General features: G+C 37.6%; 4 protein-coding genes across 8 annotated transcripts; 2 read left to right on the top strand and 2 right to left on the bottom strand.

Moving 5' to 3' along the window:
• The first annotated feature begins 649 nt into the window (after positions 1-649).
• On the top strand, positions 650-9033 carry rab7a (RAB7a, member RAS oncogene family). The gene is made up of 6 exons (XM_057362254.1): positions 650-956; positions 3787-3849; positions 5991-6117; positions 6881-7099; positions 7683-7811; positions 8005-9033. The coding sequence occupies exons 2-6, from the start codon at positions 3797-3799 to the stop codon at positions 8098-8100; spliced, it is 624 nt and encodes a 207-aa protein (XP_057218237.1). The 5' UTR covers positions 650-956; positions 3787-3796; the 3' UTR covers positions 8101-9033.
• Positions 9034-9213: 180 nt separating this feature from the next.
• hmces (5-hydroxymethylcytosine binding, ES cell specific) lies at positions 9214-11816 on the bottom strand. Of its 4 annotated transcripts, XM_057362253.1 has the most exons (7): positions 11726-11816; positions 11069-11272; positions 10763-10906; positions 10477-10647; positions 10235-10386; positions 9945-10137; positions 9214-9673 (listed from the first exon to the last, which is right to left on the bottom strand). In XM_057362253.1, the coding sequence occupies exons 2-7, from the start codon at positions 11255-11257 to the stop codon at positions 9470-9472; spliced, it is 1053 nt and encodes a 350-aa protein (XP_057218236.1). In that variant the 5' UTR covers positions 11258-11272; positions 11726-11816; the 3' UTR covers positions 9214-9469. The 4 variants fall into 4 exon arrangements, with proteins under 4 accessions (XP_057218236.1, XP_057218233.1, XP_057218235.1 ...); XM_057362250.1 differs by having other exon boundaries at positions 10235-10647; XM_057362252.1 differs by having other exon boundaries at positions 10235-10647; positions 11069-11275; positions 11726-11791.
• A 64-nt stretch (positions 11817-11880) lies between these two features.
• Positions 11881-16077, bottom strand: tada3l (transcriptional adaptor 3 (NGG1 homolog, yeast)-like). 2 transcript variants are annotated; one of them, XM_057362050.1, is made up of 9 exons: positions 16018-16077; positions 15204-15437; positions 14865-15115; positions 14584-14689; positions 14333-14465; positions 14110-14213; positions 13711-13811; positions 12969-13160; positions 11881-12659 (listed from the first exon to the last, which is right to left on the bottom strand). In XM_057362050.1, exons 2-9 carry the CDS (start codon positions 15411-15413, stop codon positions 12467-12469), a joined length of 1290 nt encoding a protein of 429 aa, XP_057218033.1. In that variant the 5' UTR covers positions 15414-15437; positions 16018-16077; the 3' UTR covers positions 11881-12466. The 2 variants fall into 2 exon arrangements, with proteins under 2 accessions (XP_057218033.1, XP_057218032.1); XM_057362049.1 differs by lacking the exon at positions 16018-16077 and adding an exon at positions 15794-15993.
• A 637-nt stretch (positions 16078-16714) lies between these two features.
• arpc4l (actin related protein 2/3 complex, subunit 4, like) lies at positions 16715-18919 on the top strand. The gene is made up of 6 exons (XM_057362037.1): positions 16715-16801; positions 17374-17492; positions 17565-17676; positions 17754-17849; positions 18065-18235; positions 18331-18919. The coding sequence occupies exons 1-6, from the start codon at positions 16799-16801 to the stop codon at positions 18334-18336; spliced, it is 507 nt and encodes a 168-aa protein (XP_057218020.1). The 5' UTR covers positions 16715-16798; the 3' UTR covers positions 18337-18919.
• The last annotated feature ends 2935 nt before the right edge of the window (positions 18920-21854 follow it).

Below are 21854 nucleotides of genomic sequence, written 5' to 3'. Positions count from 1 at the left end.
GTTTAAAAAATCAGATTTAAATCAAGCACATAAACTGTGCGTTTCCTTTTGTACAAAAAAAATCTGTGTTTATTTCACTTTTTATTTCATTGAGAAGTAAATACTTTCTCTGGTTATGTTTTGTACTTATGTACTTGAAAAATAAAGTATCTGGTATATGTATACAAGTATATGTAGTATATGTATGTATACAAATACAATTCCCACCACTGTATACCTGAAGTAATAAATCCTTTTTTTCCTAAAATATTATTCATCAAGCTTTATGAAACATTTAGTTACTGTTGCGTTACATGGGATATGTCGGTTAGTATAATATTACATTTTTTATATATTATTTTAAATAAGGATACAAATGTGTATTTATTAGAATCTCACATAACATTACACAGCCATTGAACGTTCAGTAGCGCCAAAATCCTGCAGAGGGAGCCATTAGGACAAAAATATAACAGGGAATAACGGGCCTGCCTGGCAAATCCTATATCACTTATATTTCTTCCCCACTGAGCTGTTGATCAGCTTTAAATACAGCATTTGTTTAGATCTCATCAATTTTATGCAGTTTCGATTGCTCTTGTACCATTCTCAGTACCGGGCGTGTTCCGTGCCTACGCGATGACGTTCCCTGCGTGATGACATCGTTGGCCATCACAGGGTTGTTTTGGAGGAAGTTAAAGCAGATCCCGAAACAGAAAGAGAAGAGAGCCGTCAGTTTACCGAGGGGTAGCAACGGTTTTAGCACTCGTATCGGTATTCCCCATTCCGGATTAATTCACCCCTACACTAGTGGAAACGAGTCAGTCCCCTGCTGCAACAGCGACGGGAGTTGTTTTTTTGTTTTGCACCATAAACATCAGTCTTGTGAAAGGACACGGCAGCATTTTAGCTCACAGGCTAAAACACTAGAACAAATACAGACTGATATTCGCTAGATCTCCTGCTTTATAAACCAGGTGAGTGAAGAAGTCGATACGTATGATTGTAGCTTTTGAAACGGGATGATCGTGTGTTTATGAGTGTAGATGGTGTGATTTACTTCAGTGTCAGCTAACTGACGTTAGCAAACGAGCTGGCCGACAGCTCGTTTTTTATGCTGTAAAGAGGCAGTATTCGTTTAGAAATATGGTTGTCCTGTGTAAACCACTGCGTTCTGGTTTAAATTGAGTAGCTTATTTAACTTACACAATTTAATGTCGACTCGGGCCCTGAGCGGTCAGGTGTTTCTAGTTACATTGACAGGCCTGACAACAGCAATGGATTGTCATCTTATAAAACTGACCCCTTTAAATAATTGTCCTCGAATTTAACAATTCGGTGTATTGAGTTAACAACAAGTGCACTTTCTTAATGTTATCGATATCATAGCAGACAACGAGAGTCGGACTCCTCTGCGCTGTTGACTTGCATATCCGATCAGCTGATTGCACAACCAGCACGCGACATTCACTTCTAGCTGAATGTTGACAACATAATTACAGTCGTCTGAACTTCTACGTCTAGTATTGCGAGAAAAGTGACATTGAAATTAAAAACGATTCACCATGGAAATCTAATGGCTCCATAACACTATAAAACCAAGCGCCCGTATAGTTCAGCAGTAGCATGAAAGTCAAAGTTACTTGTGTGAATACGTTTAAAGGCTGTTTGTCAGTTGCTATGTTGTGAAATGGGTGGCTGTTACTATTCACAATTGAAACGTGCTTTGTACCATGTGATCCGATTTTAGCGAGTGTCATGGGTTCCAGATTAAATACGGAGTCGTAAAAATGCTGGCAGTTACAGTCTTGGGCTGTGCAGTTACCTACCCAGACAACATTTTTAGATATTGTAGCTATGTTCCAGGTTAGCTCAACTGTAAATCACGTGTTTATGATGCCGTTAAAAGCAATGTAGATAGTCAGCTCACAAGGTAAAGACAACAGTCTTATGAAGATTACATAGACATAAAGGCATTTGTAGCCATCATAGTGATTTTATGTGAGTCTGTCTGTAGTGAGAATGTGTTTTGTGGATATCCAGGATACACCGTATTTTTTTATTAAATATATTTTGTTCCCATTTGTTTTGTGCGGTCATGGTGAAACAATGTGGGCCAATCTGATGAAAAACATCATTTTTTCTTTTTAAATATTTTTCCTATATTTTCAAAGTCTACTTAGTTTATTATTGATAATTTCTCTTCATTTTGGTTCATTGAACAGTTTCTGTATTCTGTAAGGTACTTCAAAAGAAAGTAAAAGTGTTCCAGGTTTGTGACTTTACGTTATGATGATAAATATGCATTTTGTTTCACAGTGTTTTGTTTATTTTAAGTTTGAAAGTTTGTCAGTTAACAGAGGTCAGAGGCCTAATAGCTAATGTTTGTTTTTTTCATTCGAAGAGAAAAGAAGATTTTGTGAAAGATGCAATAAAACCTTGTTTATTAAAATTCCGTCTAGTTTTAGAAATTCTCAAATGCGTTTTTCCAAACAAGTTTTTCATTGTTTTTTTTTCACTTTATAGAAAATCCTTTATAAGACATGTATGTCCTTAGCCAATTTTATGTGCACTCCAATGCTTCATGCTTCTAAATGAAACGTTAAAGGGATACTTCACCCAAAAATGAAAATTCTGTCATCATTTACTCACCTTCGAGTTGTTCCAAATCTCTATAAATGTCTTTGTTCTGAAGAACACAGAGAAAGATATTTGGAAGAACGCTTATAACCAGACAGATTTTGCCCTCCGTTGACTACCATAGTAGGAAATATCTTCCAAATATTTTTCTCTGTGTTCATCAGAACAAAGAAATTTATACAGATTTGGAACAACTCGAAGGCGAGTAAATGATGACAGAAATTTCATTTGTGGGTTAAGTAGCCCTTTAACGTCAAAGCCATTTTAATGTAATTGCGTCAAAGAAACATTGAGCTCTATCTTCCCAACACTGTGATTTAATTATGAAGTAATGTTTTAGAAGGTTCGTGTCAAAACCCAGCCCACGTTTGATGATATTTTACATGATTATTGTCAGGGTGCCACGTGACCTGAGATCTGCCAGTGAAGAGTGTTTTTAACTTATTGTTGTACAAGCATTCCGAGTAACATCATCATTTTAGATTTAGATTTAGATTCAATTTATTGTCATTGCACATGTACAAGGCAACGAAATGTGACCTCTGCATTTAACCCATCCAGAGAGTAGTGAACACACGTACCCCCGGAGCAGTGGGCAGCTATCACTGCAGCGCCCGGGGAGCAAGTAGGGGTAAGGTGCCTTGCTCAAGGGCACCTCAGTTGTTACCCGCCGGCCCTGGGAATCGAACCGGCAAAAATCATCATCTTGGATATAGTTCCCGTAGACTTTAGTAATGATCCATCCTCTATGATCTCTCTTCATTTCCTGGCCTGTGTATAGAGCTGTACATCAGCAGATGGGCTGTATTGATTGAAAACAAAAGTTTGTAGTGAGCGACGTCTTAAGGAAGTCTGTGAACGAACGGCAGCAGGCGTGTGCATGCCGTTTGTGAGTTTGATTCTCGTGACTTCGGTAGTAACAGTGCACATGACCAATTTAAGGGTGCGAGCAGAATCATGGGTTTTGTCTGTTGTAAAAACAAAAAGGCTTTTGTAGCTCACTACAGAGTAAGTTCAAATGTATGAATGGCATTTTATAATGTAGTCATTTACGTTTTGCATCCATGTCCTTGAAATAACCTATTCGAGTATAAACAGTTTTTGCTTTCACTTCCTTTTTAATTTGAATGAGCTGTGCTGTTGAAATGTGTGCTTCTTCCCCCACAGTTGTGACACTATGACATCAAGGAAGAAAGTTCTACTCAAGGTGATCATCCTTGGAGACTCCGGGTGAGTTTCCACATTTCAACATGGTGCCCTTGTAGCGTTGCGTCTGCTTGTGTTGTTTTACTTCCGCATTTGAGGATTACGTTATATGTGACACAGGGACAGTTCTCCTTACCCCACACACCATCTGATTCATTTACAAACTGCACGTTTTTTCATTTACAGTGTGCAAAGATAGTCACCGGTAGACAGAAGTGTTTTGTAATGCAAAACATGTTAAAGGGATAGCTCACCCAAAAATAAACATTCTGTCATCATTTACTCACCCTCAGGTTGTTTCAAACCTATATAAATTTCTGTTAAACACAAAGAAAGATATTTGTAAGAATGTTAGCAATTTTCAGTTCTGTGACATCATCCACTACCATAGTAGGATAAAAAATATTGTATATTTTGTTGTTCTGTTGAACACAAAGTGAGATATTTTGAAGAATTTAGGAACACAGACAGTTCTCGGGCACCTTTGACTACCATTTAATTTTTCCTACTATGGCAGTCAATGATGTCACAAAATTGAAAGTTGCTAACATTCTTCAAATATCTTTCTCTGTGTTCATCAGAACAAAGTAATTTATACAGATATGAAATGCCATGAGGGTGAGCAAATGATGACAGAATTTTCATTTTTGGCTGAACTATCATTTTAAAAGAATTAGTTCACCCAACCTTAACATTTTATAGTATTTATTCTCACCCTCATGTTGTTCAACCCCCTCCTACGTCTTGCTTTGTTCATCGAAACCAAGATATATATATATTTTTTAGAAAGCATTGTTGTGGGTTTTCTGCAACAGTGGTAGTGGATTGTGACTGGCTCTTCTTAACGGTGCAATATGTAAGATTAAGGAGGATCTATTGACAGAAATGCAATATAATATGTACATAACTATGTCTTCAGATGTGAATAAAGACCTTACATAATGAAGCGTTATGCTTTTATGACCTTAGAATGAGTTATTTCTATTAGGGATGCAACGATACAGCTCACCCACGGTTCAATACAAACCTCGGTTTTTCACCCACGGTTTTCGGTTCGGTTCGGTTCTGATGGCTTCAGCACATTAAAGTGTTTTTTCATTGTTTTATGCTTACGTGACAGGAACAGTAAAAACGTAAGAAGAAGAAAAAACTAAACTGAAATTCTCTTTGTTTTACTTGACTTATTTGATTATCTTTAAGCAAAAATCAACTTGTACAAATTCCTGGTGTATTGAATAAATGTAAAGATTTACACTGGCAGCTCACAGCAGCTCTTTGGAGAGCTTTTGCGCATCAGAGTACTTAAAATGACGTAATGCAAAACATGCGATCGCTGTAATCGAAGTAAACGTGCGCTCAATGGGAAAGGCCGAAGATAATACATAATTAACAAGGTGTGCCACTGCCATTGCAATAAATTGCAAGAAATGCAATGCTAAATAGCTGCTTGGAGGCGCTCTTGCTATGACGTAAATAGCTGTCCGAAAGGCCACCGAGTGGCATGACTTTCGTTAAACGGACTTTGGCATGATCATTGCATCGCACACTCTACCGAGCGCTTACACGGATCCACACGGAAGCGTTTGATTTTTACTTTGATAGACTTTCAAACGCTTCCGTGTGGATCTGTGTAAGCGCTCGGTAGAGAGTGCGATGCAATGATCATTTCACACGCTTCCGGGTTTGGTTGCGCAAGCGCTGGGTAAGGAGCCATTCAAAGACATATCCGATGAGCTTGGAAACACAATAGCCAATCAGAGGTCTTTCATAATCTGTTCAACAGCGCTCAAAATGATAGCGGTAAATGCAAGTATCATCACATTTAGTACCGACTGGTACCGAAGTTTGGTATCGTGACAACACTACTTACTTGCATTACATCTAAAACAAAATATAATATTCGTTGTAGCTGTTTCATATGACCCCTTTAAGTCAACAACTCAAATACGTGTTAGATAGATGGGAAGCGGGGTGAGGAAGGGAGAGATTGCGGGTGTAAGATACTCTTAAATGCTTAAAGAAAGTAGTTTCAATTCCACTCTTTTCTTTATCGTATATATTTTGCTTTCTAATCTTTTTCTGTACATTGCTCTTCTCAGTTCCCTGTACTACTCACCGGTATTTGTTAAGTAGCTGTTTACAGCATTCTCTGTTTGTCTCAACAGGGTCGGGAAGACGTCTCTGATGAACCAATATGTGAATAAGAAGTTCAGTAATCAGTATAAAGCTACTATAGGAGCAGATTTCTTGACAAAAGAAGTGATGGTGGATGACCGACTTGTCACAATGCAGGTAGAGATGGTTGCCCGCCATAGTTCAAATAGACAAATAGTTCTTCAAGTACATGACGACCTGATAATAAAAGTGCCTAAAGCATTTTCATTTCCTGCTTCCTCACAAAGAGTTAGATAACTAAAAAACAATAATATTGTCTGAAGTGATGTCTGGGGGGGTATTTGTACAAGATTTGCTTTTAGTGGCCCCTCAGTTTCAATTGAACCATTAAAATAAGAGTTCTATGGTACACAATGTACAAAAGACGTTTAAGTTGTTTATTTAATTAAATTATTTTGCAAAAAGGCAAACCACAGCACATCAGGAAATATGGCTTTATTTTAATATACAAAAAATGCGTAGAAAAACAAAAAGCAAGAAATAAGGCATAAATTGACTGCAATTTTCTGTTATAATACTGTGTATTTTATAGCCATTGTCCTGGGCTTTGAATCCATCGGTTTTGCACATGTGTGTTTTTTCCAAGACTCCTCAAATGTTGAGCTGCAGTTTATGTAGCAAGCACAACTATGCAAATTATTATTGTACATCGAATGTATACGACTGTAAATTATTGGGACATGGTTTTAAATAGTTGAAAATTATATAGAAATATATAGCGGTTCTGTCATAAAATGAGATCATTCACACATTAAATATTCTCAAGAAATTTAGCCTGACCAAAAAAATCATGTATAAACTCATTAAATTGCTGTTTATGGACAACTTATTTAATGTTTTTACAGTTAACTTGAATGTTTAATTCTGTATCATCCTCCAGATATGGGACACAGCAGGTCAGGAGAGGTTCCAGTCGCTGGGTGTGGCTTTTTACCGCGGTGCCGACTGCTGCGTGTTGGTGTTTGACGTCACTGCCCCCAACACCTTTAAGACACTGGACAGCTGGAGGGACGAGTTCCTCATCCAGGCCAGTCCGCGCGACCCAGAAAACTTCCCATTCGTGGTGCTGGGCAACAAAATTGATCTGGAGAATAGGCAGGTGGGTGGTGTGATGTAACCACTTCTGTGGGTGTTTTATTTGTAGGTTGTATTTATATCTGTGAAGGTTTATATTCATCCAGGTCATCACAGAGTCTGGTAAACTTTATTTTGAAAGCACCAGGTCGGTTAACTAAAACCAGATGAATGAGAAATGAGAAAATGAAGGAGCCAGGGAGCTAATAAAGTCTTAGCTACACCCTGTCCACACATCCAGAATACAGCTGTTTATTTGTCATATGAACTGATGAATTCGTCTTGGTTCTTAAGTCAAGCATTACTATTTTCAATGCTCAGACTTTTTTCAAAGGCATAAACATAAGTGTTATACTTTGACACATAACTCACCCACACCATTTGTTATATGCATATAAATGATACCATGAATCGTGTGCAATTCGATTTAAGATTTGCACAAATGCTTGTATGCTTCAATGGTCAAAAAATGTAGTGATTAAAATATGAGACACATGATGTGCACCTTCTTACATTCTAGTTATTGCAGCATTTTGTGTTTTTCAAGTAGTGACCTACGACCTTACAAGCAGTTTTATCTCATATGATTCACACGTTCTGGCCCTCAGGTAACAACCAAGCGAGCACAGGCTTGGTGCCAGAGTAAGAACAATATCCCGTACTTTGAGACCAGTGCAAAGGAAGCCATCAACGTAGAGCAGGCTTTCCAAACCATCGCACGCAACGCACTCAAACAGGTACGTGTACTGTATGCTAAAATAGGTACACATGTGATTCGTAATGCCTAAAATGTTTTTAAAAGTAATGCGTTTCATCTGAGATTAGAAAAACACACTGTATTTCTATAATATATTGTCTTTAGACTTATTCCATATTATCTTTCCTTTGCATTTAAAGATTTAACGTCAAGATATTTTTTCTATTTTGTAGGAAACCGAAGTGGAGTTATACAATGAGTTCCCCGAGCCAATCAAACTAGACCGGAACGATAGAGCCAAACCAATAGCAGAGTCTTGTAGCTGCTGAAGACCTCCAGGGGCACACTCTCTTTCTTTTTCTCACCCCATCTCTTTCTTCGTCTCTTCCTCACCCTTTACCTTAACATAATCACTGGCCTTTGTCATTCAGTATCCTGCACAGTTTACATTCACAGCCACACACACCCACATGCTTGAGAGGCTAAATCTCTCTCCCATAGTAATCAAGAAGACATTTTCCTGCGCTGTCCCGACACCTCTCACCAGTTCTAAAGAATCGTCCTACTAAACTCTCCAGAACACTTGAATGGCTCTTGGGATTTTTTTCTATATGATCCAGTCCCGCAGTGCAATTGGAACGTGTGTGATGCGAGCGGGGATGTGTATCAATGCATTAAAGCTGTACATACCTGAACTTCCAGATGCTCTCAACCGCTTCCTCATTCTGCTTAAAATAAAGTGATGACCTGACAGAAAGCATATTCTACATGCTTTATTTGCATCTCAGTCATATATTCAAAAATGCTTCTGTTGGCAGGATGTACCACCATCCAAGTCTTGAAGCACTGGGGTCCAAAACTGCCCCTAACCCCTCTCACTTTTACATCTGAAATCTGCAGCCCATTAATCCAGTACACATAAAAATGTAATAGGTGATGGTGAATTCAGACATAATTTGAATATGTATCTCTTTACAATTCATGCTATGACGATTCTGATTTCTGTATTGTCTTATTATCAAACCTCAGCATGACCAAACCTCTGCGAGTCTGCCATGAACAAGATGTGGCTTAGGCCGTCTCTCATCTATAGTTTTTTATTCATATCTTGCCAGGCCTCTACCAGTAGCTCAGGATGGTGGAGAATTTAAGTGCTCAGTATCACTCAGCCGTTTGCCTGACTCTTTTTGTTCATTATAATTGTAATTATTATTATTATCTGCATTGCATATACAAATAAACAACAACTGGGTAAAACTGAATTATTCATGACATTTATTGAAACAAAATGCATATACATTGTTCAAGGTAAATGCATTTCAAAGTAATAATGGAAATAAAAAGAAGTTGAATAAATCTTTTTGAACATTGAATGTTTGATTTAAATTTGATTTATGTATGGTTTTATGGAATTAATGTTTATGTCTGATATGGAGAGAGCAATGTTTATGTTATACATGCAAAGTCAATATCAACTAAAACTTTGAAATGAACAAGCTCTAGCCACTAAAACTAACTGTGAATATTTATTGCATTGTATAAAATCATGAAAGGAACGACATTAAAAGTATTCTGAAGTGTTCACACTGAATACTTTGTAATGACATTTATCATTCAACATCTTCAATTGAATAAAAAGAAAGCTCGCCCAATGTATATAAGAAAGGATGTGACAATCCACAAATACTTTTGTTTTTATTACAAAGTCCTTGGTTTCTTAGTGGAACCTGTACCCAGCAGCCATTGCTGGAGAGGCCCAGATGGCTTGGTCTGCTTTTCTGATTCAAGCTTTCCTTCAGGTCCTTTAGCAGCAGTATCTTCATCAGGATCCTTCCTCTTGGTGGGCGAGGCAGTCTTCAGCCAGCTCATCATCATTTTACTACTGGCTGAAGGTTGAGGGGTCTGGGCGGGGGTTAAAGGTAGTGGTAAATAAATATTTGCAGTAATCAGGAATGTGATGGCTATGGTTTGACGCGTATGACTGAACTATGTAAAAGATTAAAGACTTATTCAAATCCCTAGTGCATTACATTAAAAAAATATATCATACTATTTAAAACAGTTATGTTAAGAGGATAAACACTTCTTGGCTTTACCGGTAACATCTAATAAGCAAAAATACAAATAAATGGACATAAAGCTTAAATCTAAAAAAATCTACTTTTTTTCTCACCTTCTTAATCGTAGGATCTACAGGCTGCAAACATTCTAGAGAATTGTTGCGGGAATTGTTAACCAATGACGAGACGGGATGAAAGCTCAGGCAAGACTTTGACTGAAGTAATTTCATGGCTTCCAGTGACTTCACCTCTCCAAAGTCCAACCACCGTCTTACTTCTTCCTCTCCATCCAGCACAGCAGGCATCCTGTGAGATAACACCATGACACTCATGACACCAAGCACAGAGAACTCTCTACACAAGATAATGAAACGCTACTATTGATCATATTTGTATAGTAAACCTGTCATGGATGCATTGAATATTTGGTGATGCATCTACAGTAATAACTGTGTATGTGTAGAGAGCCTCTCCACCACCAGGAGGAGTCCAACTGTCAAAGAGTCCGGCCATTGTTAGCAAACGCCACCCTGTCCATTCACTGTCTTGATCACTCTGTAGATGCAATAGGCAAAGGAAAAAAAATGATGATCGGAATGAGTGAACAAATGCACTTTTAAGCCCAAATGTCACACGTTGCTCAACCTCCAGACTTTGAGATTTCTCCTCTTTTGTGCTGTGTTGTTGACTAGGCACTTTTCCTCCTTGGCTTTGTGGGAAATAAATGAAAAAGGGCTGTTTCTCTTTCTCTTGTCGTCGCCATTCATAAAAGCCATCAGCTAGAATAACGCAGCGCTGTCCTTTCAGAAGAGGATCCTGTGAAACATATTTTTTTATATTATAAATACAATCACACTGTCAGTGTGCAAAAAGGTGGGTCTTAAAGGGATAGATAGGTGGGATTTAAAGGGAAAGACAGTAACACTTGTACCTTGTAAGACTTCTTTTCTAGAAGACTCTCACTGCGGCAGTTAGAGGTGCTGTACTGCATTTTGTTGGGATCATTTTCTTTGAACCAAGCCGGGACAAGGCCCCAGCGCATAGCTGCCAATACACACTCATCTACAGGGGCATCCTGTGGAAACAGGTCATAAAGAGGAAAAGTTCCCCCCAGACAATTATAAATAATTTACACCACTGTGCCATATAAATTGCTAGAGAATTGTTATATTGGATGCACTGTTCCTTTAAATGGCTGACAAATGCCGTGCATGTTCTGACAGGCGCATGTTCTTGCCTTGATGAAGTGTCTGTTGGACAGCAGGACAGGGCTGAAGGACTGAGGACTCTTGTTGTATGAGGGTCTGTATTTGTCAGAGTCTCCATCCTTCCACCGGGGTCGACGTTGCTCTCCTCTCCGGTCCCGATACCGAGAAGCGCGACTGAGCTCTTCCGGCGCCAGCGTGCACGCCGTTCTCCCACACATGCTGGCGCGCCAAAACTGCTTGACGTCAAAAATACACCAGAAGCTGCGTTTATTGATCTCTTCGTGACTTTAGCCTTCAAAAAAACCCTAACAGTTAACCGCAGACACTTAAATGCAACAATTGTTTAGTTCATTCAGCAGACAGGGGTTACATGACGACGTCCTTCCTCCTCCCCATAAGGCGAAGTGTTTTCAAATGAAATAACCAAGTTAGAGGTTAAACGCTGACAAATGCTACCTCAAAATGTATTTTAAACGTAACTAGCTGTTAATCGACGTTATTTCATTTACCTCAAAACTAAGAGCTAATCGCAGGCAAGTGAACGTTACAGCAGCTGCTAAGTTAGTTGTTGCACGCAACGGCTTCTCTTCCGAGTTGTCTTCTTTAAAAATGTCAAACAATAATATAATACAGATTAGTTAGAGAACAGACGACACAAACATAGTTATTATGTAAAGCACTCTCACCAAAAAACAGAGCTCTTGTTATGAAGAGATTAGAGTAGAGCGATGTTGATGTTCACTGAACAAGTTGTGTACACATATCAGCGCCCTCTATCAGCACAGCCGTTTATAACACGTTAAATCACTGCTTTGGGCTGATGGGAAATGAAAAACACCAGTACGAAATACAATGATTTTATTTTTACACATACATGCAACAACAGCAATGTCAAAATCTAGAAGAACGATTACAAAAAGCTAAGATAGACATTCATATTCACCGTAGACTCATGTTTTCACACAAATGACCCTTGCTTGTTTTCAACCATAAACTCAAAACAAGAAAATGTCCATGATCTTTCTTATACAGTAATAAAAATACTGTTAATGATGTATCCTATAATAATAATAGCTTTCAATCACAACATGTCTTTTTTGTCAAATCTTTGGGAACTGTACAGAACAGAAAATGTAAATCTTGTATAAGGTCCTACAGTTCTGGTATTATTATTCTGTGCGGCACCTCAAACCTTTAGTGTCAAATACCTTTATTTACCAGAAGCAATCATGGTAAGATTTTTTGTTAAATCAAGGACAGTTAAAAAATGGGAATATTTTATTAAAATATGTTCTGACATGTTGAAATGTGATTTGTTAAACCATCTCTCAGCTTAGACTGGGTGCAAAACTGTTTTGTATTATCTGTATAACCTGTCGACAGCCAACAATCACATTAAAAAATCAAGGAATAGCCGCCGGTCATATTTATCCATCCAAGAGTTTGAGAATACTTTCTCTCTCTTTCAAAGCTTTCCAGGCCTGATCTTTCTCTTTTTTTGTTGGTGTGCGTTTCTTTTGCCTGGCTGCCATGATGCGACGGAAGGCCTCCATCACCTCATTATCGGCAACTCGAACCCGCTGACGAAGCTCTTGTTTTCTCATCTCTTCTCGCGCCAACCTAAAGGAACAGAAGTGCAAGGTCAATTTTCCAATCTCGCATTAACCCTGGTATATTACTACAAAACATATTTCAAACCCACATCTATGACACAGGTTCACCTACAATATAAACTTAACAGGCCTGCTCCAACCACAGTTGTCAAAGAGATCACCTGACTATAACCGTGTAAAAAAAACAGAACTTGTCACATCAAACTAACTACTTCTAACTCTTCAAATGGTTGAAAGATTACAGACTTCTTTACAAAGGCTAGACTTCATCGTATGTTGGCAGAAGTTTTGATCTGGATTTTTGAAAAAGACTCACTTGAGCAGCTCTTGCTTGCGTGCACGATTGTGAGCTGTCAGCGCTTTGAGTTCAGCTTGTCTTTTCTGTAGCTCAGCCAGTACCTCATCTTCAGACTCGCCTCCGCCACCCTGCCTCTCATCAGAGTCTAGTAAGCCCTGAGACACTAGCTCTTCTCTTATCCGAGCCTCCAGAGAGCGTGTGTGAGGCACACTGTTAAAACAGAACATGAGAAAAGTCGACATGAAATAAAAACTAATCTGTTTTATTTCATGTCGACTTTTCTCATGTTCTGTTTTAACAGTGTGTCTCACACACTTTTTTGTGTACAATTTATCAGTATGCTTTATTCCAAAGACCATTTGTGTTTGTCAATGATATCGTCCGCTGTCCTTCTGAAACCTTGTATGTCCAAATTCATATTTTTTCAGGAAATGGAAAAAACAGTGTACTTTTTAAATGATTACATACTGTGTTGTCAAAGTTGACAAGCACTTTTAAATGCTTTTTATTTGTTAAATAATTTGCAAAACTCAGTGACAATAAAGGGTGACTAATAATAATGATGATTTATGCAAAACATTTAAATAGATTCAAGATGGAGATACAAGGTTTCAGAAGGACAGCAGTGATATGTTCAACAGAATCTAAATTTCTTTTTCAACTAGGCCACATACAACAATGTAATCTAATACCCAAATAGCTATTTAGCAATATTTAGCAAAATGGCCTAGCTAATGGACCAATATTACAAATATTTTACCTGAAGGCTTTTCCCTGGCTACGAGGTGATGTACCTGCACCATCATCCTTTCCTGGAATGTCTGGAATGGGGGAATCCTCCATAGGGGATATGATGTTTTCCTGCATTCATAATGAAACTTTTATTTTTGTTGCCATATTAGCACAAAAGCGTATTTTTATAGCAAGATCAAACAGTTTGAAATTCGTAAAACGTTCCTCCCTATAACATTACAATAAAGATTTAAGGCCTAATAGAATAGAAATTTCTAAATAATGCTCAAGTAAAATCTTTTTTTTAATATCCTTAAAAGAACTTTAAATTGAACATAACAGTTGTGATATACATGTAACTATACAAAAGCCTTCTACATGTTGCACAATATAATTATGTTAAGTGATTTTGAAATAACTCACTGACCTCAACCAGTGCTTGTAGAAGCCGTTGAGTAAGAGGGCCAAAGGGACAGCCATCTTCCGGTGGCTCATGCTGTGAATCTGACTTCTTTAAAAGAGCATCTACATCTACATAAACAATAAAAAATAACTATTTAACATACATAAAAGCATGTTGTATGAAATTAAACACAACAAAACTTTTTTTTTCCAATAGGTCAGTATTCTGTCTTTATCAGGAGATTTACCTTTGGCATCCAGTTCAGAAAGAGGACCCATCATGCTTTTCTTCTTGTCATTAGCTCTTGCCCCTTCTCTTTGCTCCTCTAACAGATCTTCTTGAGCCCAGCGCTGGGAATAATGCTTTCCCAAAGCTGGGATCTGCAAGGCAATAACATGTGAAACAAACAGTTACAAGTGAACTACCAACATAAAGCCTTTTGATCATGCATTCCTAATACAGAATCAGCCAAGAGAAGGCTCTAGTTGAGATTTTTACCTTGAAATACTCCGCTTCATCCTCAGGTGGCTTTAGCAACTCTTCAAGAACTCTGATCTCTTCGTTTGTGATGTCTGCACAATAGGGCTCCACTGAGGCCCAGAATCTGTTTAACACACACACAAAAAATACTGACTGACATTGCTGCTCGGGCTGGGTGATCCTCTGCAATCCTACAGATCAGTTTTTCAGATATGAGTAGCTAAATATTAAATGAATATCTTGGATTTGTGTGAAACTTATTATAAACACATATTATGCATAAATACATAATCTTATACCTGTTGGGAGCATCATTTTTGGGAGTGCGGGGTATATCTTGTGGGTCCACATCAAATTCAAAGTCCTGGACCTTGGTCTGTATGTTCTTTGACTTTGGTCTACCAGGACCAGGACCAGGACCATGGCTACCTTTTCCATCAAGCTTTTGTTTTTTGGGTTTGGAATGGCGAGATGAGGCTGAAAGATCTGTATCTTTCCCTAATTTCAGGAACCTTTTGTCCCCTTTTTTGTCCTGCCAGTCTGTAAGTATCTGTTTCAGAGAGCAGAAATACAAGTCATATGATATAAGTGTATAGGAGATACAAAGAGAACCAAGGGCCAAAAACAATGCTTTTCACCTGTCTCTGTTCTTCCAGTGCTCGGAGGCGCCGGCTGGCAGAGGAGAGGAGCGTTTCCAGCTCAAGCTGAAGTGTGTCCAGCTCTTCAATGCCAATACCATCATCCTCAGAGCGGCTGAGCACTGCAGTGTAGCGTGGACATACTTTCAAGTGGTCCACAGGTTTGAAGTCATAGTACTTCAGAGGGGGACAGTCCTTAAGTTCACTCATCTTCTCAGTGACAGGAACCTATATCTGAAAAAAGTCAAGGTTGTGTGAGAATAATCAAGAAAAAAGGTTTTATAAACGCTTCCCAGAAATCATATATTTGGAATAGTATTCTTTTTTAATTACAATTAATTTTATTATAAAATGTATACATACATATAATATAAATTATACACATTTCAGGTGGTGAATTGGTGAGGTGGTAATTGTGTGAACTGCAAGCTGCACGACCCTGTGTTGTGGGCTTTCAGTAAACAACTACACACTTTTCATTAGCTAAACTGAGAAATAAGACAAACAGGCTGACAAAAGTCGGCAAAAATAGAAAATTAACATTTACATTGCTATTTTGTCTCTCACGCGTTACATTATGTAGCACTGACCTCTATATTTGACTGTAGGGACATTTAGGATCTAATTTAAGCTAGCGGCTACATGCTAGTAATGCTGCATGCTATCCACATCACTGGGAACCGGCTACAATGCATTAATGCATATGTATGGAATTTGAAATAAAAATATCTATTTTGACAATTAAATATTTTGTAAGAGGACAAAATGGAAAATTAACCTGAACTCAGATAATGCATTTGCTAAAAAAAATTACCTCCGTCGAAGGGGCATCCATTACTGGCTAAACCATTTTAGAAACGGGGGGATAGCGCACATCGATCAAGCTTCTTTAACAACAATGCATATTACTTAAGGATTATTCGTGATACGGTTATTTCAGAATATAATACTTTGCTATAGTGATTAATGTATTTAAATATAATCAATATTTAATTACAAATAAGTTACCCAGTGTGAATATTATCCCCCACAAAAACGTAGTTGCACATGGAATAGTATATTCCAGACTGGAGCGCGTCCAATGATTTATTAAAACAGTATAATTAAAAAGAGATCATAATTAAAGATGATCTCTTTTTATACACTCATACCATTTTTATTTGCCTAAGAGACCGAAAAAAACAGTGAAATGTGACATTAGCGCTTTATAAAAACTGCAATACAGTGGACCTGCCGAACAGTTTGCCATATAAGGAAGAAAAAGCGAATCAAGGTAAGTTTGCTACTGAGTTTAACCGTAAATCTTAGAATAAATGTTAAACACGTTGTTATCTGTGTAGTATCCACAGTGCTTGTTAATTTTTGCTTCTTTAAACCATATAAACACAATACTGTATTTATTATCCAATGTACACTCCAATATAGTATTGTTTCTCCTAATTTAATTCGACAAACACATGAACGGACCATAACAAAATAGCTTTGCCCTTCTAATACAAACAATACGGCAGTGTCAGCGCACAGGGAAGGCGTGGCTTTCATCTCTACAGGCGTGGCGTGCGGACTTCCGTCTTATACCACAGACCTCATATAAAATGGTAAGAGATCTATATTTCTTGGTACTTATTTTATTACGATATAATTTTGTATTAAAGCCTTCACCACCAAATGCCACGTTGAACATTGTTATCGTAACCCATTTGCACGACGTTACAGCAGTGATTTTTGCCTTATTTGATCGAAGGATGGTACTCTGTGTTGATTTGTGCTAACGTTAGCTGGCTAACGTCACTGAATGAATCACACAAAGATTTAAAACAAAAACGCACGAGTTCAAATATACATCATGCCACACAGACCAAAAATTTACCAATGTCGAATTTTTAATTTAGTCGGAAAAACTAATAATTAATAATTGACTGTGTTTGGCCAGCTGCGAGCCAGGCTTGCTAATTCATATAACGTTACAGTATTTACAGCGCCGTCAACCTGATTGACACCTTAACGCTTAATCGACTGCCAAGTGAAATATCTTCACATTAACTTACTCGCAGTAGCCAAAAATACAATTAATCTTACCAATTTACAATCATGTTTTATGTGTAAATGTATATAAATAACATGAGACGTCTGATAAAATGACCAAATGTACACGATGTTTAACTTTTAGACAGCGACATTGCGACCCTACCTGAACGCGGTGCGCGCCACTCTTCAAGCAGCCCTGTGTTTGGAGAACTTCTCCTCTCAGGTAGTGGAAAGGCATAATAAACCAGAGGTGGAAGTTAGGTAAGAAAATTACTGCGTCCTTCACACATGTAAGTTTATTTAGACATAGTACTAATATATGTTTCACTATAGGAGCAGCAAAGAGCTTCTGTTGCAGCCAGTGGTTATTAGTCGCAATGAAAAGGAGAAGGTTCTGATCGAGGGCTCCATAAACTCTGTGAGAGTCAGCATTGCTGTCAAACAGGTATGCACTGCTAAAGCTGAAGGTTTTTGTGTAAGTGGTTGTTTAAGTTTGTGTTGACCATTTAATGAGTTTCTTAGGCGGATGAGATTGAGAAGATCTTGTGCCATAAATTTATGAGGTTTATGATGATGAGAGCGGAGAACTTCTTCATCCTGAGGAGAAAGCCTGTTGAGGTGAGACAAATTGAGCTTTGTGAAGAGCAAACATCTGATTTATGAAACAAAACATGCTTGCGTTTAATGTGAGATTAAAGGTTAAATTGGGTTATTTAAAATGTGCATACTATATTTCACAAGTGCAAAGCTGTGGGAGTGAAAAGCTCACCACTTTAAAAAAAATTATATCTGATTTTGACGTGTTTTCTCATTTCCTCATTTGTGTTTGTCAGGGCTATGACATCAGCTTCCTCATCACCAACTTCCACACAGAACAGATGTATAAACACAAGCTGGTGGATTTTGTTATCCATTTCATGGAGGAGATTGACAAGGAGATCAGCGAGATGAAGCTGTCTGTCAACGCCCGAGCCCGAATTGTCGCAGAGGAATTTCTCAAGAACGTATGTTCACCGTTAAATAATATGCATGCAGCATGTCTTTACAGCCATGCTTACATAAATGGAAAATGACAATTTAATTTGTCTGTTTTTTCCAGTTCTGAGGAGCCATGTCTACATTCCTAAAACCCATCAGAGATTGGTGTTGCTTTGGTTCTTGTGGACAAAAAAAAACATTTTTTAAATCTCCACAGAGCAAAGGGGGATCAGATCATTAGTTAGCAACCAATCAGCAAGAAGATCCACAGGAACAACTGACCAATCCTGCAGCACTGCAGTCCCATTTGCCTTCTGTTCAAGGTGCTCCTTGTGCCCATGGATATTAATAATTGTATTATACATTTAGTCAAGAATTTATTACTCCTGTTTTCTGTTGTTTAGGGAAAAAACAAGGTCAAGGCAGGTCCTTAAAAGTATTACCTGTAGTTGATATTGATGGGCACAGGAATCTTGTTGATAAACTAGAGAGTCTTCAATTTTTTCTGTTGTCTTTTATATACATGTACTCATGTGTTTTCATTGTGTAACGATACAAAAAAGTCAAATCCAATGTTATCATAGTCATGAGAAAATAATAAGAAAAATTGGTGTTTATATTTTGAGACAGCTAATCTTCAGGATGATAACTGTGCAGAAAAACTGCATTAATATAAAGCAAATAAATTCAATAAAAATTATATTAAGCTTTCTGTAGCTCTTGGAATTTATTTACGGATTTGGTTAATGCGTACGGTTAAGTGTATAATTGCTATACTTCATTTTGAATGGCACTTTATCTTACTTTTTAGCTTCTACTGATCTGCTTGCACTTTTTCAACCTCTTTTAATATAGCCTACATATTAACTTCCCCTTATACAAACACATTTTCTGTTTTAGCACTCCTGTCAGCTTTGTATTTTAAACAGATAAAGTCATCCTAAGAGATGAAGTCTGCTTACTTTCCATTTGCAGTTCAACTGTTGCCTTGCACACTATGCATCATATTTTCAAGAGCATTTTTAGACTGAGCACCGTAGTGGATATTCATTAAACGCTTAGGGATCAATACAGTACAAAAGAGCTATTATTTTTAGCACTGTGGTGAGTTATTATGGATACCCACCCAGTTTATTCAATGAATTGTAATCTGATTATGATAACAGTGTTTATTAATGTTAACTGCGTTACAGATTATATTTTATTTAGCTCACGTTAAAATTTCATGTTAAGAGTTGCTTTTTACAATAAATTTGAAAAAAGGTTCTATATCGAGAAAACCGTCTTGCTTTAAATAAAGGTTGCTCGACTACAATAAGACAGGTTTGCATGTCACACATTTAACTTGCATCCAATAGAGGGTTCAATGCATTTTGATAGTGTGATGTCACCCTGCAAGCCTTCAGGATGGCAGTGTGATCAGAGCCATTTGTGTGCGCACTTGTATCAACAAGTGTTGTCACCTGTTATCAGTTTGCCGTTTGATGTCATTGTCCTGTCCACAAGCAGTGTAATGCAATTCAGACAACAAATACTTGAAGTTGCATGACTTCTTTCATCATCCTTGCGTTTATTCCGTATTGGTTTACCATCCATTACTGTACTGTTATTTTAGTTATAAAGAGCACTGGGGTCTTTAAACAGTGCAGGGGGCTTTCAACTGACCCCACAGCGATTCACACTGAGGATTACTGTATGCATGGTGAGAGGTTTTGCATGCAGGTTTCTGGCTGGTGGTCTGTTGTTGTACTGATGAGTGAGCTGATAGCCACTGTGGTTGTGAAAACAAACAACATTACACTGCATCCAGCTAAACATCTGACGTGTGTGTGAATTGTGTTCTTTTGAAACTACATTATGATGAACAGAATTTGGATTAAGACTAATGTTAAACATGTTTATGTTTAAGGCAAGTCTCAGACTAAAAGGAATGTGTGACCTGTCTTAACTGAATATAACAGTCCTGGCTTAAGATAAGCCGTGTCTGTGAAACCGGGCCGTTGTCTTTGGGGAAATAAAATCTAATTTATTTTAGTTTGATTTATTAGATTTATTTAGCAAGGTTTATCCTTTGTTTCATTTCTTGGTATGTGTTGGTTGGTGAATGCATTGGGATTCTAAATGCAGAGCAGAGAACAGGCTTTAGTGTTTGCAAGTTAATACTCCATCCTATGTCATCTCAGGCCTTGGGACGTCACCCGTATTTGACTTCACTGCCTTGTCACATCTGCCATCTCTCACACATATATTGCTTTCTTGGAGTCCACTGTGGAAATAATATATAAATAACGTGCCAAAATAATTAGTTTTGCCTTCAGCACTGTTTAAACCAGTGTGTGCGTGAGAGTATGAGCTGGACCGCATATATAGCAAAGGAAATGCAGTCAACAGGTGCTCAGCATATATGGGAACTAATGCTGCTCAAAAATGTCCCAAAAGGACACTTTATGAAATAACTTTATGAAATAGCTGTGATCTAGGCAAAGAATATCTATTATAATAAAAGCTCAAATAAAAGGTATTTTATATATTTACAGTTTAGATCACTTCACCATATATCCATTTAATGATTAATTTGCTGTTATTTTACAATATGGAAAATAGTAGTAATAAGGAATGAGTATAATGTGGTCAAATCGGTAGTATATCTGTTTAATGTAGTTTGCGTTTCTCCAAAGTTCGACAGCAGAGGGAGCCAAAGTGCCACAGAGGACAGAGAGAATGAGGCAGATTTACAAGCACTGTATGGCCCCCGTGTACACATCAGTACAATGACAGAATACTTTATTGTGTGAGTCTACTCCTGCTGAAAAAATATTTAATCCCAGTTTTTACTAGGCACAAATGGAAATCATTCTTATCAACACCTTGAGAAATCACATGCATATGCCATCGACATGGTAACTCTTTTTTGTACTTTTTGGTTAGTGTAAAAGTATATGGCCTCAAATGACCAAAATATATTTTTTTACACTGAGATTTGTCATTTTAACCTACTATTTTAACCCACATTTTGGCTAGTTATCAGTAAAACAAGCTTTTTATGAATTCATGTAAAAATATGTTGCCATGAATTTTTATCATATAATTACTTTATTTACTGTGTAGGAAAATTAAAAGCTTAGTTCACCCCAAAAAAATTATTCTGTCATGAATTACTCATCCTCAAGTTGTTCCAAACCTGTATATATTTCTTTGTTTGGTTGTACACAAAGAAAGATATTTGGAATATATTTACATTTAAGCATTTGGCAGACGCTTTTATCCAAAGCGACTTACATTGCATTGTACTATACATTTTTTTCTGCCTATGTGCAATCCCCTGGGATCAAATCCATGACCTTGGCATTGCTAACGCCATGTTCTAACCACTGAGCCACAGGAAATTGAATACCATAGTAAAAAAAGTTATTGTTGTTGTTGTTGTTTGTTCTGTTGAACACAAAATTCGATATTTGTAAGGGGAAAAACAGTTCTGGGGCACTTTTGACTACCATTTAAATGTTTCTTACTATGGTAGTCAATGGTGGCCAAGAACTGTTGGCTACAAGCATTCTTCCAAATATCTTTGCGTTTAACAGAACAAATAAATTTATACAGATTTGAAACAACTTGAGGGTGAGGAAATCATGATAGAATTTTCAT

This window comes from Triplophysa rosa, linkage group LG20 (genome assembly GCF_024868665.1).
Source record: "Triplophysa rosa linkage group LG20, Trosa_1v2, whole genome shotgun sequence".
Lineage (NCBI taxonomy): Eukaryota > Metazoa > Chordata > Actinopteri > Cypriniformes > Nemacheilidae > Triplophysa > Triplophysa rosa.
This window is presented reverse-complemented; position numbering and strand designations above follow the sequence as displayed.

Coding starts and splice junctions, on each gene's coding strand:
- rab7a (XM_057362254.1), top strand. CDS start 3,797: ATGACATCAAGGAAGAAAGTTCTACTCAAGGTGATCATCCTTGGAGAC. Junction 6,118..6,880: donor ACCGACTTGTCACAATGCAG/GTAGAGATGGTT, acceptor ATCATCCTCCAG/ATATGGGACACAGCAGGTCA. Junction 7,100..7,682: donor TTGATCTGGAGAATAGGCAG/GTGGGTGGTGTG, acceptor TCTGGCCCTCAG/GTAACAACCAAGCGAGCACA.
- arpc4l (XM_057362037.1), top strand. Junction 17,493..17,564: donor AAACCAGAGGTGGAAGTTAG/GTAAGAAAATTA, acceptor GTTTCACTATAG/GAGCAGCAAAGAGCTTCTGT. Junction 17,677..17,753: donor TCAGCATTGCTGTCAAACAG/GTATGCACTGCT, acceptor TGAGTTTCTTAG/GCGGATGAGATTGAGAAGAT.
- tada3l (XM_057362050.1), bottom strand. CDS start 15,413: ATGAGTGAACTTAAGGACTGTCCCCCTCTGAAGTACTATGACTTCAAA. Junction 13,161..13,710: donor AGCCAGGGAAAAGCCTTCAG/GTAAAATATTTG, acceptor CTGTTTTAACAG/TGTGCCTCACACACGCTCTC. Junction 12,660..12,968: donor CGCAAGCAAGAGCTGCTCAA/GTGAGTCTTTTT, acceptor CTGTTCCTTTAG/GTTGGCGCGAGAAGAGATGA.
- hmces (XM_057362250.1), bottom strand. CDS start 11,257: ATGTGTGGGAGAACGGCGTGCACGCTGGCGCCGGAAGAGCTCAGTCGC. Junction 10,907..11,068: donor CCAACAGACACTTCATCAAG/GCAAGAACATGC, acceptor CTGTTTCCACAG/GATGCCCCTGTAGATGAGTG. Junction 9,674..9,944: donor TAGATCCTACGATTAAGAAG/GTGAGAAAAAAA, acceptor ACCCCCGCCCAG/ACCCCTCAACCTTCAGCCAG.